Below are 15,358 nucleotides of genomic sequence, written 5' to 3'. Positions count from 1 at the left end.
GTAAAGAATTTATTCGTCAATTAGGGTGGAAAATAAGTATTTGGTCACCTCAAACAAGGAAAATCTCTGGCTCTCACAGACCTGTAACGTCTTCTGTAAGAAGCTTTTCTGTCCCCCACTCGTTACCTGTATGAATGGCACCTGTTTGAACTCATCATCTGTATAAAAGACACCTGTCCACAGCCTCAAACAGTCAGACTCCAAACTCCGCCATGGCCAAGACCAAAGAGCTTTCGAAGGACACCAGGAAAAGTATTGTAGACCTGCACCAGACTGGGAAGAGTGAATCTACAAATAGGCAAGCAGCTTGGTGTGAAAAAATCAACTGTGGGAGCAATCATCAGAAAATGGAAGACATACAAGACCACTGATAATCTCCCTCGATCTGGGGCTCCACGCAAGATCTCATCCTGTGGGGTCAAAATAGAATAGAATAGAATAGAATAGAATTCAACTTTATTGTCATTGCACATGCACAGGTACAGGGCAACGAAATGCAGTTTGCATCCATCCAGAAGTGCTTTAGTGATATAGATATATTACAATATATATTAGCAATAATATAGATATGTGAGTATAATACAGAAATGGGTCTATTATGGAATGTTATAATGTACACGGTATGAAGTATGTTGTGAATATTCTATAACTATAAGTATGTACAGGCTGTAGTGAGTACAAGCTATGTACAGGATATGAACAGGATATAAATATGAAAAACTATACAGAATATGAAATAAATAACTTTACAGAATCTGAGATATACAGCTATACAGAAATGGGAACTATGCAAGTTGTAAACAGTTGTAGGATTAAAGATTATCGAATGTACAGAATGATTATTTACACAGAGCTATACAGTAGTGCAGTTAAGATAAGTTATTATTGTGTGTTTGAGGGTACAGTTGTCCATTGTGGGTGTGTGTATGTTCAGTCCATGAGTTTAACGTGGGTCAGATGTCAGGAGGCAGAGTTCAGGAGTCTGACAGCTGTGGGGAAGAAGCTGTTCCGGTACCTGGTGGTCTTAGTCCGGAGGCTCCTGTAGCGCCTCCCAGAGGGCAGGAGGGTGAAGAGTCCATGTGATGGGTGACTGGGGTCTTTGATGATTTTCCCAGCCCTTTTCAGACACCGCTTCCTGTAGATGTCTTTTATGGCAGGAAGTGGTGCTCCGGCGATGCGCTGGGCAGTTTTCACGACCCTCTGCAACGCCTTCCGGTCCGAGGCAGAGCAGTTCCCGTACCAGACTGTTATACAGTTGGTCAGGATGCTCTCGATGGTGCAGCGATAGAAGTTCACCAGGATGTCTGAGGACAGGTGGTTCTTCCTCAGAGTCCTCAAGAAGAAGAGGCGCTGGTGAGCCTTCTTGACCAGCTTGGAGCAGTTGGTCGTCCAGGTGAGATCCTCGGAGATGTGGACTCCCAGGAACTTGAAGCTGCTCACACGCTCCACAGCCGTCCCCTTAATGTGGATGGGTGGATGTGGGTCAGCATTCCTCCTGTAGTCCACGATGAGCTCCTTGGTCTTCTCGGTGTTAAGCAGCAGGTTGTTTGTGTCGCACCACTCAGCCAGACGATCCACCTCCTCCCTGTAGGCGGCCTCATCGTTGTCACTGATGAGGCCAATCACCGTGGTGTCATCTGCAAACTTAATGATGGTGTTGGAACCATCAGCAGGTCTGCAGTCGTGGGTGAAGAGGGAGTAGAGGAAAGGGCTCATCACACAGCCTTGTGGTACACCGGTGTTCATTGTGATTGTAGATGAACAGTGGTTATCCAGCCGGACATGTTGGGGGCGGTTGGTCAGGAAGTCCAGTAACCATTTGCAGATGAGGGAACTGATGCCCAGGTCTGTCAGTTTCCTGATGAGTTGTGAGGGGTGGATTGTATTGAATGCTGAACTGAAGTCTATAAACAGCATTCTGGCGTAGGTGTTGTTGTTGTCCAGGTGTGAGAGGACAGAGTGCATTGCGATGGAGACTGCATCCTCTGTGCTCCTGTTCTGGCGGTATGCGAATTGGTGGGGGTCCAGGGTGGGGGGGAGACAGGATTTGAAGTGTGCTAGGACCAGTCGCTCTAAGCACTTAGTGATGATGGGGGTGAGTGCTACTGGGCGGTAATCATTGAGGCAAGATGGGTTGGAGTTTTTGGGTATCGGGACGATGGAGGTGGATTTGAAGCAGGCCGGTACCACAGCGTGGGCCAAGGACAGATTGAATATGTCTGTGAGCACTCCTGCAAGCTCCCCAGAACACGCTCTGAGAACACGCCCGGGGATGCCATCAGGGCCTGCAGCCTTGTGGACATTGATCCTGCTCAGCACCGCTCCTACATCGGTGGGGGAGAGAGTCAGAGGTTGGTGGTCTGGCGTCATGTCTGCTTTGGTTGTGGTTGTGGGGTTCCCTCGCTCAAAACGAGCATAAAAGTTGTTGAGCTCGTTGAGGAAGGAGACATCAGAGGATGCGGGGGAGGGTTTGGTGGTCCTGTAGTCTGTAATGGTCTGGAGTCCTTGCCACATGCGTCGGGGGTTGGAGTTGGAGAAGTGTTCTTCTACCTTCTTTTTGTAATGGTGTTTGGCTTTTTTGATGCCCTTCTTTAGATTAGCCCTGGCTGTACTGTAGGCGTGTGCATCTCCTGACCTAAAGGTGGTGTTGCGGGCCTTCAGGAGGAGACGAACATCCCGGTTCATCCAAGGCTTCTGGTTGGGGTACATGGTGATCCGTTTCTGGGTGGTGACACTGTCTGTGGTTTTGGAGATGTAATCCAGTACAGATGAGGCGTACTGGTCCAGGTCTGTGTGGGTGAACATATTCCAGTCTGTGTTTTTAAATCTGTCCTGGAGCACTGCGTCTGTCCCCTCTGGCCACACTTTAATTGTCCTCACAGCAGGTTTCACACGTTGGATGAGTGGTGAATACCGAGGTGTGAGGAACAGGGAGAGATGGTCCGATTGTCCAATGTGGGGGAGGGGTGTGGCTTTGTAGGCTCCAGCCAGGTTGGAATACACATGGTCTAAAGTCTTGTCTCCTCTGGTGTGGCAGGAGACATGTTGGTGGAATCTGGGGAGGACTGTCTTTAAGTTGGTGTGGTTGAAGTCGCCAGCAACAATAAAAGCAGCCTCGGGGTGTTTATTCTGGTGTTTGTTAATGGCTGCAGAAAGTTCTTTCATGGCCAACCTAGCATTAGCGTCGGGGGGGATATACACGGCAGTGAGTATGATAGAGGTGAGTTCTCTGGGGAGATAATAAGGTCTGCATTTGACCATTAAAAACTCCGCATTAGGTGAGCAGTGACTCTCAGTAGTAGTGGAGTTCATGCACCAAGCATTGTTAATATAAATGCACAAACCTCCACCTCTGGTCTTGCCGGAGTCATCTGCTAGCCTGTCGGCTCGGTGTGTGTGGCGTCCTGCTAACTCGATAGCATTGTCCGGGCAGCTGTTGTTCAGCCATGTTTCGGTGAAAAACATGACATTTGAGTCCATAATCCGTCTGTTGTTAGTGATGGAGAGCCGTATCTCATCCATTTTGTTTGCCAGAGAACGGACATTGGCGAGAAAAATACTGGGTAAAGGCAGCCGGTGTGGTGTTAGCTTTAGCTTAGCCCGTAGCCCTCCGCGCCTACCTCGCCTTTGTTTACGATCTCGGCGCCGTCTGCGTGCACTTCCGCCCGGCCGGGGAGAGTGGGCAGCCTCCGGTGTTCTGGAGATCTCTGGGATGAGTCGGAGATCGGCGATAAAACTGTTGGAGTTGTGAGTCCAGATGTCCAGAAGCTCTTGTCTGCTGTAGGTCAGCAACGCACAGCAATTCTGGACGAATAATCCGGTTAAAAGTAGATAAAAAACCGCTAAATAGCAGATTCTGGAGAGACACTGAGCCTCGCGTTGTTCACGCGCCGCCATCTTGGAAAGATGGTCATGAGAACGGTGAGCAAAGATCCCAGAACCACACGGGGGGACCTGGTGAATGACCTGCAGAGAGCTGGGACCAAAGTAACAAAGGTCACCATCAGTAACACACTACAACGGCAGGGAATCAAATCCCGCAGTGCCAGACGTGTTCCGCTGCTGTAGCCAGTGCATGTCCAGGCCCGTCTGAAGTTTGCCAGAGAGCACATGGATGATACAGCAGAGGATTGGGAGAATGTCATGTGGTCAGATGAAACCAAAGTAGAACTTTTTGGTATAAACTCAACTCGTCGTGTTTGGAGGAAGAAGAATACTGAGTTGCATCCCAAGAACACCATACCTACTGTGAAGCATGGGGGTGGAAACATCATGCTATGGGGCTGTTTTTCTGCCAAGGGGACAGGACGACTGATCCGTGTTAAGGACAGAATGAATGGGGCCATGTATCGTGAGATTTTGAGCCGAAACCTCCTTCCATCAGTGAGAACTTTGAAGATGAAACGAGGCTGGGTCTTCCAACATGACAATGATCCAAAACACACCGCCCGGGCAACAAAGGAGTGGCTCCGTAAGAAGCATTTGAAAGTCCTGGAGTGGCCTAGCCAGTCTCCAGACCTCAACCCCATAGAAAATCTGTGGCGGGAGTCGAAAGTCCGTGTTGCTCGGCGACAGCCCCAAAACATCACTGCTCTCGAGAAGATCTGCATGGAGGAATGGGCCAAAATACCAGCTACTGTGTGTGCAAACCTGGTAAAGACCTATAGTAAACGTTTGACCTCTGTTATTGCCAACAAAGGTTATGTTACAAAGTATTGAGTTGTATTTTTGTTATTGACCAAATACTTATTTTCCACCCTGATTTACGAATAAATTCTTTACAAATCCTACCATGTGGATTCATGGATTTTTTTTTTCCACATTCTGTCTCTCACAGTTGAAGTGTACCTCTGGTGCAAATTACTGACCTCTGTCATCATTTTAAGTGGGGGAACTTGCACAATCGGTGGCTGACTAAATACTTTTTTGCCCCACTGTATACTGATCTTTTGTAATTTGTAGCTTCCGTTTCCTATTTTTAAATGACAAGAGCAGCACCCAGTGCTTTGTGTTGCTGGAACCCATCTGCTTTGTGCTCTTCTGCATACTTTGGCTTAAACTCAGTGGTTTTTAAAATACTCAGACGAGAGAGTTTGGCAACAAGAACCATGCCGAGGTAAAGGTCGCTTAAATCACCTTTCGTCTCCATTCTGATGCTTGGTTTGAATTCCAGCAGGTCTTCATGACCATGTCTACATGCCTAAATGCTGCTGCCATGTGATCATTATTTTAGTTTCATGGCAGTCATCACTTACATGGAACAACTGAATGAGACATCAAAGCAGTTTTTCTGGTCCAAGCTCTCTGAATACAGGATTCAATTTGGCTGTCATTTAGTTTTTCTGTTGTGCTTTTACTGAGATTTATTCCAGCAGGTGCTGTTGGCTAGGGTTTAAATAATCTGTGATTCATATTTTGTCTAGAAGTGGAAAGCCAGAACTAAATGAACTGACACAGAGTGCAATATGCAAGATACTTGGATCAATTCTGTTTCAGCAGATACGATAAATAACTGCCTGAAATGTGTTTTCCATTATCGTGCTTCTGTCCATCACTATCATAATAAGAGGCTTGGTGAGGTACACTATAGTAAAGACCCAGTATTATTGTTATAAGCCGCATTCATTTTCCACACTGGTTCTGTGCGCCACTCTAATTTCAGCAACAGAACTGTTGTAATTCAATTACTGGTCCCGCAGCAGATGAGAATCCAGCGCATATTTGTGTGTGTATGTTTGGGATCCAGACCAGATAAGCAGTAGAAAATGGATGTAGAGATGCGTGTATCATCAACTTCACTGATATCTATGTGCAGCCAAATTGAACATGATGAGTCCAAACACATTTAAAATAACAACTGTGAGCCGAAACATCTGCAGTAATACGTGTGCTGCAACATGCAGATCTGCTCTGTATTGTGATGAAGAACATAAACAACTTTCCACTGACATCATCTCTTGTTAAAAAAAAAGGTAGAATACATTTTAACTTGAGGAAATCCCAGAATTTTACTACTAAAATAAAGTGATTAATAAAGGTCTGGCCTTGAAGAAAAAGGGTACATATAAATTCAATCTGGTTACATGACACTGAAGCACAGCATGTGCTGAATTTTTATATTAAAAGTAGCAAACAAGTAGAGTAATTAAATACCAGAAAAAGAAGGATTACTATGAATCCTAAATTGTGAGAGAGCATCAATGTGGAAAAAGCAAGTAAAGGAAATTAAATTAAAAAAAAAAAAAAGAAGTAGTAGTAGTAGTTGTGGTATCAACAGTACCTAAGCCAATATGTTTGACATTCCAGAGTCATAATCCTGTAACATTTATTGAATTTTTCCCAGACAAAGTTCAATTCTATCTAAGATTCCATTAATGAATATGATAAATTAGAATTGCAAGGTCAGTGGAAGTCAAGTATTGATCACTTTCCAAGATAAGTGAACAACCATTATCCTTGAATTCGGCCAACAAATGAGGACAGCAAATGACTGGAAAAAAGAATAATTGAGAAGACAAGTCAGTGAATCTACAATAAAAATTGATTTAAGGAGCTTTGAAGTGTGACCAATGAAAGCATAGTGTCATGTTCACTGGGCTCAGTGTTAGGTAAACACCTTAAAAACATGGATTAGTTTTCCTGAGGATCTAAACAGAAAAGAGCAATATTAGTGTACGAGTACTGTTTTGGAGAGTTAGTTACAGCCTGCTGTAAATGCCCCATCACTCTTCTGAGTGGTCCAAGTGATACTGAAAAATAACCTTGCCCTAACCATAATATATTCCACAGAGAAAGAGTGTAACATCACACATCACTTGGCAGGACCATGCCAGTCTTACACATATATTATCTGAACACGTGGCTTACAACACCTGCCAGTCCCGCCCCTAATATCCCACCCAGCATCACCTCCACACCCATGTCTCCCGCTAGACGTTTTTCCATTTGCACCTCTTCTCTCTCCCCTTTGGGGTGTACAAATCAGTTTGACAAGGAACACCACTTCTATCATCCCACTCTCTTCCACCTCTATCTTTCCCCGTTTCCTTCCTGTCGTGGGAATATGATGCTATTATGCACGAACAAGAAGCCCCTAATACAACATAGGCTTTTTTATGTACTTCAGACTGAGCATTGGGTATTAAGGTTGGGCAAGAAGGAAAGCTGTTTGTAACTACAATGCTTGTGCAGGGAGACTCAAACAGACTGTTTTCTGTGCCAGACACATTGTGAATAAGTCTATTTGAATATCAAAAGGGAAATAGGGAATGTGTGAAATAGATTTGGAACAGAGTTGATTATGAACACTTCCAAAGAGGGAGGGGGAGGTCAGAGGTTGGAGTGCTGGCAGAAGGAGTATGTGCGCACACCTACAAGGAAATTGATAAGTTTAAAGTGTGTATGTTTGGTTATGTGCACATATGGGGCAAGTATGTGGCGACAGGCTGGCTTTGTGTACGGGGGGGGACTGTCACTTCAAACATGCCCCGGGGCAAGGCAATATAGTACAAAACACAATGAGCGACCACGGCACAAAGAGAAATAAAATTAGAAAAAAAAAAGGCTTTAAAAGCGTTATGGTGTGTCGCAAGACTGTAGGAGTTATTGGGATTTATTCACACTTCACCTCCCAGATGACCACTGGCATACTCTGATGCCTTCACACAACAAAGACGCAATAAAAAACTAAAGGAGGAGGGTGTAAACGTGTAGAGGCTGTGAGATAAGCAGAGGAATATGAGGGAGTGGTGACACATCTATGGCTAGAAAATTGCTATTTTCATCATTTATTCATAGGAAATGTGATTGAATCTGGATGAGGTTCTTTGATTCTGAAGCAGTGGTTTGCAAAGGCTAGCAGCATACCCACACACAGTATATCCACATTTAGACAGACAACTGAGGATTTGGTGTATAAAAGGTACACAACATATAAACTCTAACTTGCAGTCTCATATACATACATGCGTTCCAATCACATACTCCAGATGTGGCTACATATGGAGATGTAATAGAGTCTTTAGATGAAGCATTGGATTAATTGAACCGTTCAAGATGAGAAAGCAAGCAATTAAGTCCTCCAGTGTGTTTGAATGTGTATGTTGGGCATGTGACCATGTGCCTGTGTAGCCGTGTGCACATGTGTAACGATATATGCGTGTGTATACAAAACTTGGGAGACCTACATTACAGAGCATATTAATTTCAAACACATTAGAGATTTCTGATTGTCGACAAGTTACAAAACCATAACACATTAATACTGCTACTCGCAATAATGTTTACTTACATTAGAGGCTGGAACTCGTACAACAGCACAACAAACACTGTAACCTTTCAGAACAAATGTGTGTGTGTTTGGTATTATTTTTACTATTTGCAATTTTTGGCCTTAATTGATAGTGACAAACAAACGAGAGACAGAAAATGTGTGACGAAATTAAGGGAATGGCATTCGCCAAAAGATCTGACCAGTCTGTCTCGCCGTTCAAAGCAAGCTTGTCATCTACACGCCAGCTATTCATCTATCACATCACCCCAGAGTAGTGCTGCCAACGAATACTCTAAATTTGATTATAATAATTACATTTTTTTTAAAAGCAGCACTACCAGCAGCCATCTGTGTTCTGGGCTACATAGAATGCAAAGTTGCTGCTGGGGGCAGCATGCACTCTGTGGCAAAGTCAGAACAGCTGTGTGGTGTAGGGGCAGCTCTCACTCCTTCAAGCTTAAGTTACATTGCTGCAGGTGCAGAGATAAGGGAGAGAGAGGTATTTAGCGAGAATTTTTTAGACTACTGTTATTAGGGTAAGTAAGAGGAGGAATGTCACTTCAACACCTGACGGTGAGCTACAACGAGTCATTCTATTTTCCATTTTAATGTTGTTAAAGATTTTAGCTTTTTTATTTTTGTAAAAAGTAAAAACATTAAAATAGATAAAAAGGGGAAAAAAAGGAAAGTAGCTTAAAAACATACAGTGGGGAAAGAAATTGTTTGATTACCTGCTGAATTGGTAATCTTGCCCACTTACAAATTAATGAACACTTTATTTTTTATGGTAGTTTCATTTGAATAAAGAGAGAAAGAATATCAAACAAAAATCCAGTAAAAATGCTTTACATAGCTACAAGTTAGAAATTGATTTGTCTGTCACTGAGCGAAATAACCATTTTAATCTTTACAGAAACTCTCTAAATCTTTTATCTTTCTTGGTTGCACTTTGATAACTTAAATTTTCTATAGGATGAGGTCTGCACACCTGCTTTTTTCTTAGCCACTCCTTTGTTGTCTAAGCATTTTTTTTGCATCATTGCCATGCTGGAAGACCCATCGACAAACTATCTTCAGTGTTCTGGCTTTACTGACTCTGAGAATGGTGTTTTTTGGGCCATACTCAGCATTTCTCTTCCCCCAAACACAGTGAGTCGAGTTGATGCCAAAGAGCTCAATTTTGGTTTCATCTTACCACAGGACTTGCTCCCAGACTCGGAATCATTTAGATATAAACTGGGAAACTTCAGAGGGGCCTGTACATGTGCCTTCTTAAGCAGCAGGACCATGCAAGATTCATTCTTCTTAATCCAGTGGTTTAAGAAGATTCAATGTCCATTATGCCGTTGTGTGTTACCAATGGTATTCTTACTGACTGTGGCCCCAACAGAACATAAACAAGCTCCTCCTCTGTGGTTGTGGGCTGATCCACCACCTCTCTCCTGACCAGCCGATGAGACAAGATCTGGCATGGTGCTCCAAGACTGTGCATTAGCTTAACAGTTAATAAGTAATTAACTTAACAGTTGTAAATCATGGCTTCAAAAAAACCAAATCTTCACAATTCAAAAGTCTCAAGTGATAAGACCCAATGGGGGCCAATTTAAACCTGCGGCACTTCAAATAACAACTAACCTAACCTGGCTAAAGAGACTGCACCTGATTTTGATCAGTAGATCACAAAACTGTGGAACCTTAACTGTGCTATACAAAAAGATACTCAATAAGCCTTATTAAATGGCTAACTTAGAAAAAGATTGATGCAACACAGGAGCCAGATGGCTTGATAAAGAAATATATTTCACAATTAATTACCCTATATAATTAATACAAGCAAGCCCAATTATTTTATGTGTAAGTACGTAAAAGGCATGTCTGTGTTAAAACGAATGAACCTACAGAAGCAGTTGTGCCTCTTATTTTGGTTTGTGGAGGCAATGCAATATTAAAATGGTTTAACTATGTGTTAATTTTTTAATGAATGATGGCATTTGACTCTTTGGTCACTGTTTGACAAACCTACCCAAAAGCAAGTGTATTTTATATTAATGTGATCACATATAAAATGTCAAGGATGCCCAATAGATCAGGGGCTTTAAGATAATGATAACAGAAACTCAAAGTATTGTTAACTTTGTTCCAGAAATTTTGTTGAGAGCTGAAATAATTTTTCAGGATACACAAGAGAAAAGTGTAAAATATAACTCCACTCAGTAGTAGTAGTTTATTCTTCCTCTGTGTTATTTTCTTATGCCCTAAGGGAACACAATGAGCTTTCACATTATCAAAAAGCAGCTAGGATGTCCTTGAGGCCTTTCGTAAAGGCAGAACAAATGGGGCCACACAGAAGACAGTCAGGTCATCGTGCTCCAAATGGCTCCACTGAGCCAGTCCTCTTTCACATTGCCCCAGAATAGTGAGACCTCACTAAATAGAGGGTTCAGTTTCAAAAAAAAAGAAAAGAAAAATCCTACACAAACTTAAAAACACAGCCATGAATGCTGATTTTTCTATGTCACTCCTCTGTGCTTTTAATTGTGAAACTAATTGCTGGTAACAGTTCAGCCTAATTACCTATGTGTCAGAAGATTAGCTAAACTCTAAAGCTTTGAGGATAGAAGAAGACCTAAGAAGAAGACCTAATCTAACTTGATTTGTATTTTAATTTTTAAAAAGCTTGGTATCTTTGACAATAATCTGCATCTAAAATTATCCTTTGGCTTTTGTAGCCCACACATGCTTATAAAAATAAATACAGAAAAGTCTGAAAGTAATTAGTCTGTTGAAACAGTTAAATAAGTCTGCAAAGATTAAAATATTTCTTTGTTTTTGCTTTGGCCCTGAAATTCTGTAGTGGTGCATATCTCCAGAAAGTATCACCAGAAAGTGCAAAATTCAAAAGTATCTGAAGTTGAGAAGTTTGTGCATTACCATTTTTATGCATTTGTTAACGGTGCATAGCTGGATTTAAAATGAACAATCAAACTCTTATTTCCAAGACTCTGTTGGTGAGCGTTTCAGTTAATAACTATATTGACTTGAAGCAGACCGTTAAGGGAAAGAAAAAGGAGTTTAGGAAACTCCAAGTAAAAAGACAGAAGGACACACATGACTAAGCTTTAAGTGTTGAGTAATCCCAGAGCTAGAAGAATTAATCAACTCAATCTCTCATTGCTAACTCTTTTCCTCACCTTCCTTCCCTATGGTAAGTTTAATTTGAAGAGAGAGAGAAAAAGTCCCTTTCCACACTGTCTCAATACATATTTTTCTAATTTCTTCCTTCAGAAAGCTCTTAATGGCTTCTTCGCTAGACCCTGATGAAAACAATGACTTTTAACCTCCCTCCTCCTTCATCCATCTTTCCCCTCCCTCCATCACAGCTGACTTATTTCACTTTCTAAATGATTTCTTACTCCTTCATTCTCTTTTCAGCCATTCAGGCCTTGGCCTGGGCTTGTGGTCGGTGCTACGCATTGTGACAGGTGAAATGAAAGCCCAGAGAAATCTCATCTTCTTATAAACCCTTGAGGCATTCAGCCAGTCAAAAAAAAATATTTTTCCACCTTCTTTCTGAGGCACCGACAGATGGAAGAAGAAAAAAAAAAAGCGCCGTTATATGAAGACCATTTGGGGGTTTTCCTTCATCGACAGTTAATCAGCGCTGCTCGTTTTGTAGCAGTGGGGAGCTGGGGTAGTAGATTTTGCATATATTTACAGACTCAGTGCAGTATGAGTGGCATTTCTTGTCAAGAAAAGAAGTACAGCCGGCATTGTAATTTCAGCCTTAAGCTAAATATCTAGACTAGCCTAATCAATGCCGCATTATTTATACAGTTTACCCCTGATAGTTATAAGAAGTTGTGCAGACAGTGCTAGAGGATCTCTTTTGCATTTTTTTTTTTTTTTAAATCAACTAGTCTTTTCAAATTACCTTTTTATTTTATCTATACTATGTCAACAAGGCGTTTGGTGTGGGGAAAAAAAGGCATAGCAACAGACAGCAGCAAACAGTGCTGTCAGGCATTGCTGATTGAAACCTCAAGGTCACAGGCAGAGGAGCAGAGCCAGGCAAAGAGAGGAGGAGGAGAGGAAAGACAGAGAGAAGAGAGAAGTCGGGGCAGCACAACAGTTTAGACTCTCCAGGGTCTGGCTGTGTAGCTCACTCACTGTGCTATTTTGTGCGTGTGTGAAAGTGTGAGTGAGAGGTTTTCAAGGCCTCTCCCTGTAGGCGGATTCTGCAAAGTCACCCCGCTCTGTGCATCTCGTCAATCTATCGCCATTTCCCTCTTCACACTCCTGTTGTCTCCCTTTCCTTTTTCTTAAGTGCGACTTCTCGAACTGCAGCATGTCCTCCCCATCTTCGCAGCACTGTAGTCACATCTCTCTGACGCTATCATTCCTCCTCTTTCCCAAACTTTTTCCATCACCATCCTTCCACCGCAGACACCTGTATCTTAGCCAAACATGACCTAATACCCCTCACCCTCCTCAACCTTCTTCTATTGTGTTCCTATTCAAAGCAAGGTCCACGTCTTTATGTCTTTTTTACAGTTTTTCTTCCATAACCCCTGTCCTTCTTTTCATCCATTTAGACGACCTCTCTATGTTCATGCTGTTCTTTTATTAGCACACAAGTTGAAAAAATTCTTATCCAATTTATTCTATTACTATTCCGTCAGTACTTTTCACACCATCTGGCCCTGTCATACCTTTTTATCTCTTCCTCCTGTCATCAATCCACATTTATCATATACCAAGAAATGGTTGGAAACTTAAAGGAAAATAAGAAGATTAAGTGTATTAAGGTGTGAACTTCTGACCATCACTGTGAAAAGGATTGTCTTACATGTCAGGTGTTCAATTAAGCTGAGAACTATGACTGCTGAAGCCATAGCATATGAGTCATAGTTTTCAATTATCGTTGTTCTCTTCTATCAGTATAGAAATGGTTCATCACAGAACAAGGGTGACCAGTCAGAAAAAATTTGTACCGATTCCAAGCAATCGTTCTCTCTGAGGGGACAAGTGGACCAAACCACCCCGTAAAAATGTCTACCACAGCATAACAGAGACACCCGATGTCCTCACTATAGGTTCAAGGGTTCAGGTTTTACTTTCAGTCTGTCCCTTGTCTGTATTAGAGAATCAGCTCTCTCCCTCTCTACTTTAAACTGCTCAGTTCATCCATCCATCCCTCTCCTCACCTTGTAATTCTCCACTCTTGCTGTAGAGCTCTCGCCTCTGTTCTCTCAGGTAGGCACTCATGCTGATGGCATGGGATGATGATTCAAACCTGCAAAAGGTTCAACAAGGGGGAACAACATATCAGCATAATACTCAAAGGTGTGAAAATGAGACACTTACATGGAATTTAAATCCAGAATTTCATACATAAAAACACATTTTGTGAAGTTAGTAGTAACTGTTGCTGTAAACTACCTGACAAGACTACAGATGAACGGAAGGTAAAACTATTCTGATTTTCCTTAATAACTGGCATATAGTGTTACAACTGTGGGTTAAGTACCTGTGAGCTAAGCTTCAATGTGCTGTAAGCGGTCAGCATCAGACCATTTTTTCTAATCTTGGCTTTGTATGATATTATTGAGAAGGGATATCCTTAACGCTGCAATAGGGAGCCAATCAGAGGACAGATTTTTTTTAAAGGGACTTTGACCTTAAGTGAGTTAAAACAGCTTATTTCATAATAGATGAGTGCAGCAAGACCCAGTAAAAGACAAATAATAATTCTTTTGAAGAATAATAATTCTTTAGGTATAATCCAACTAGAAAAATATGAAGCTGGAAATGGGCATTGTAGATCCCCTTTAATTAGTTGAGAAATATATGACTGATTAATGGTTAGCTAAGGACCCTTCACATAAAAACATGCTAAGAGCTCGATACGGCTCCTCTGTTATTCTCAGTGCACTGCTAATAGGAAGAAACACACTGCTCTACAAGTACAGTTAAGAATAGCTGGTCTCAAAGTATAATTCAACAGATTTTAAGCTACATAGATCATTAGACTCTGGTGTTTTATTTTTTGTGTTTCACGTGCTTTTCTTTCTTGCCTATTTTTTCAAACTTGGATTAACACAAACATTAGAGAAAGCAATGTGATCCTTACTTGAAGAGTGACTGCTTGGCACGCTGTGGTTTTTTCTTTGCAAAAAAGGCAGCAAACTCACTGCCAGTGCTCGCATAGGAGTGCTGAGCTGAGGGCTCCGTAGCACTGCGGCTGTTCTTCACATCCAAATACTCCATAAGCAGAACCTAAGCAATACAAAAAACAATGGGTGAAAACATAAAAATCTGAAGAAACAGTTTTTAAGAACTAAAAATTGTTTGCAGGGGAAATATATTTAAGTCAATCTAATCACAAGGTAAATGTAGCCAAAATGCGTGGTACACAAAAACAAAGAACTGGAGGAACATTTTGCAAATAATTAGCGACAGGTCAGTAACATGATTGGGTATATAAAGATCATCTTAGAGAGGCAGAGATTCTCAGAAGTAATGAGGGCTAGATGTTCACCAATATGCAAAAATTACAAATAGTGGTGAAGACGTTGAATATCTCATCATTTACGTTACATAATCTCATCAAAAGGTTCCGAGAATATGGAAGAAATATATGTATGCAAAGCCTAAAATCAATACTGGATCTTCAGGCCCTCAGGCGGCGTTGCACTAAAGACAGGCATGTTATGGAAATTATTGCATGGGCCATCCACAAGGTTAAAATGTTATCATGCAAAGAAGATGCCAGCAAGTTAACGCTAAACGACGTACTGCATCTATTACAAAAGCATGGCAGTGTAGAGGAGTCCAGCTGCTGAACTTGTCTGTTTTAAGGTCAACTGAATTTTCAGCAACTAAAAACTTTTGGTTTTTCATTAATAATAAAACAAAGAAGAATCAGGAATGTTGAGCAACTTTGTCAGATAACAATAAAACACACTCCTCTCTAAAAAGTCCAGCAACTGGTCTCAATTCACAAGTTCAATTTTACTACACAGCAGTACACACAGCTTGTCCCAACTTTTTTGAGGCAAGTTGCTGCCATCAAATTCTAAATAAATA

The 15,358-nt window shown here is 41.8% G+C and overlaps 1 protein-coding gene across 1 annotated transcript in view; it reads right to left on the bottom strand.

The window, feature by feature from the left end:
- Window positions 1-15,358, bottom strand: part of LOC120735736 (exocyst complex component 4-like) — a 131,225-nt gene that overhangs the window by 99,917 nt on the left and 15,950 nt on the right. The window contains exons 3-4 of the mRNA XM_040035347.1: window positions 14,403-14,548; window positions 13,477-13,565 (exon numbers count right to left, since the gene is read on the bottom strand). Coding sequence (XP_039891281.1) covers window positions 13,477-13,565; window positions 14,403-14,539 — 226 coding nt within the window. The 5' untranslated portion in view covers window positions 14,540-14,548. The remainder of the gene's footprint in view (window positions 1-13,476; window positions 13,566-14,402; window positions 14,549-15,358) is intronic.

Source organism: Simochromis diagramma, unplaced genomic scaffold (genome assembly GCF_900408965.1).
Source record: "Simochromis diagramma unplaced genomic scaffold, fSimDia1.1 OVJJ01000816.1, whole genome shotgun sequence".
Taxonomy (NCBI): domain Eukaryota; kingdom Metazoa; phylum Chordata; class Actinopteri; order Cichliformes; family Cichlidae; genus Simochromis; species Simochromis diagramma.
The sequence above is the reverse complement of the archived record's forward strand: the minus strand, read 5'-3'. Positions and strand labels throughout refer to the sequence as shown.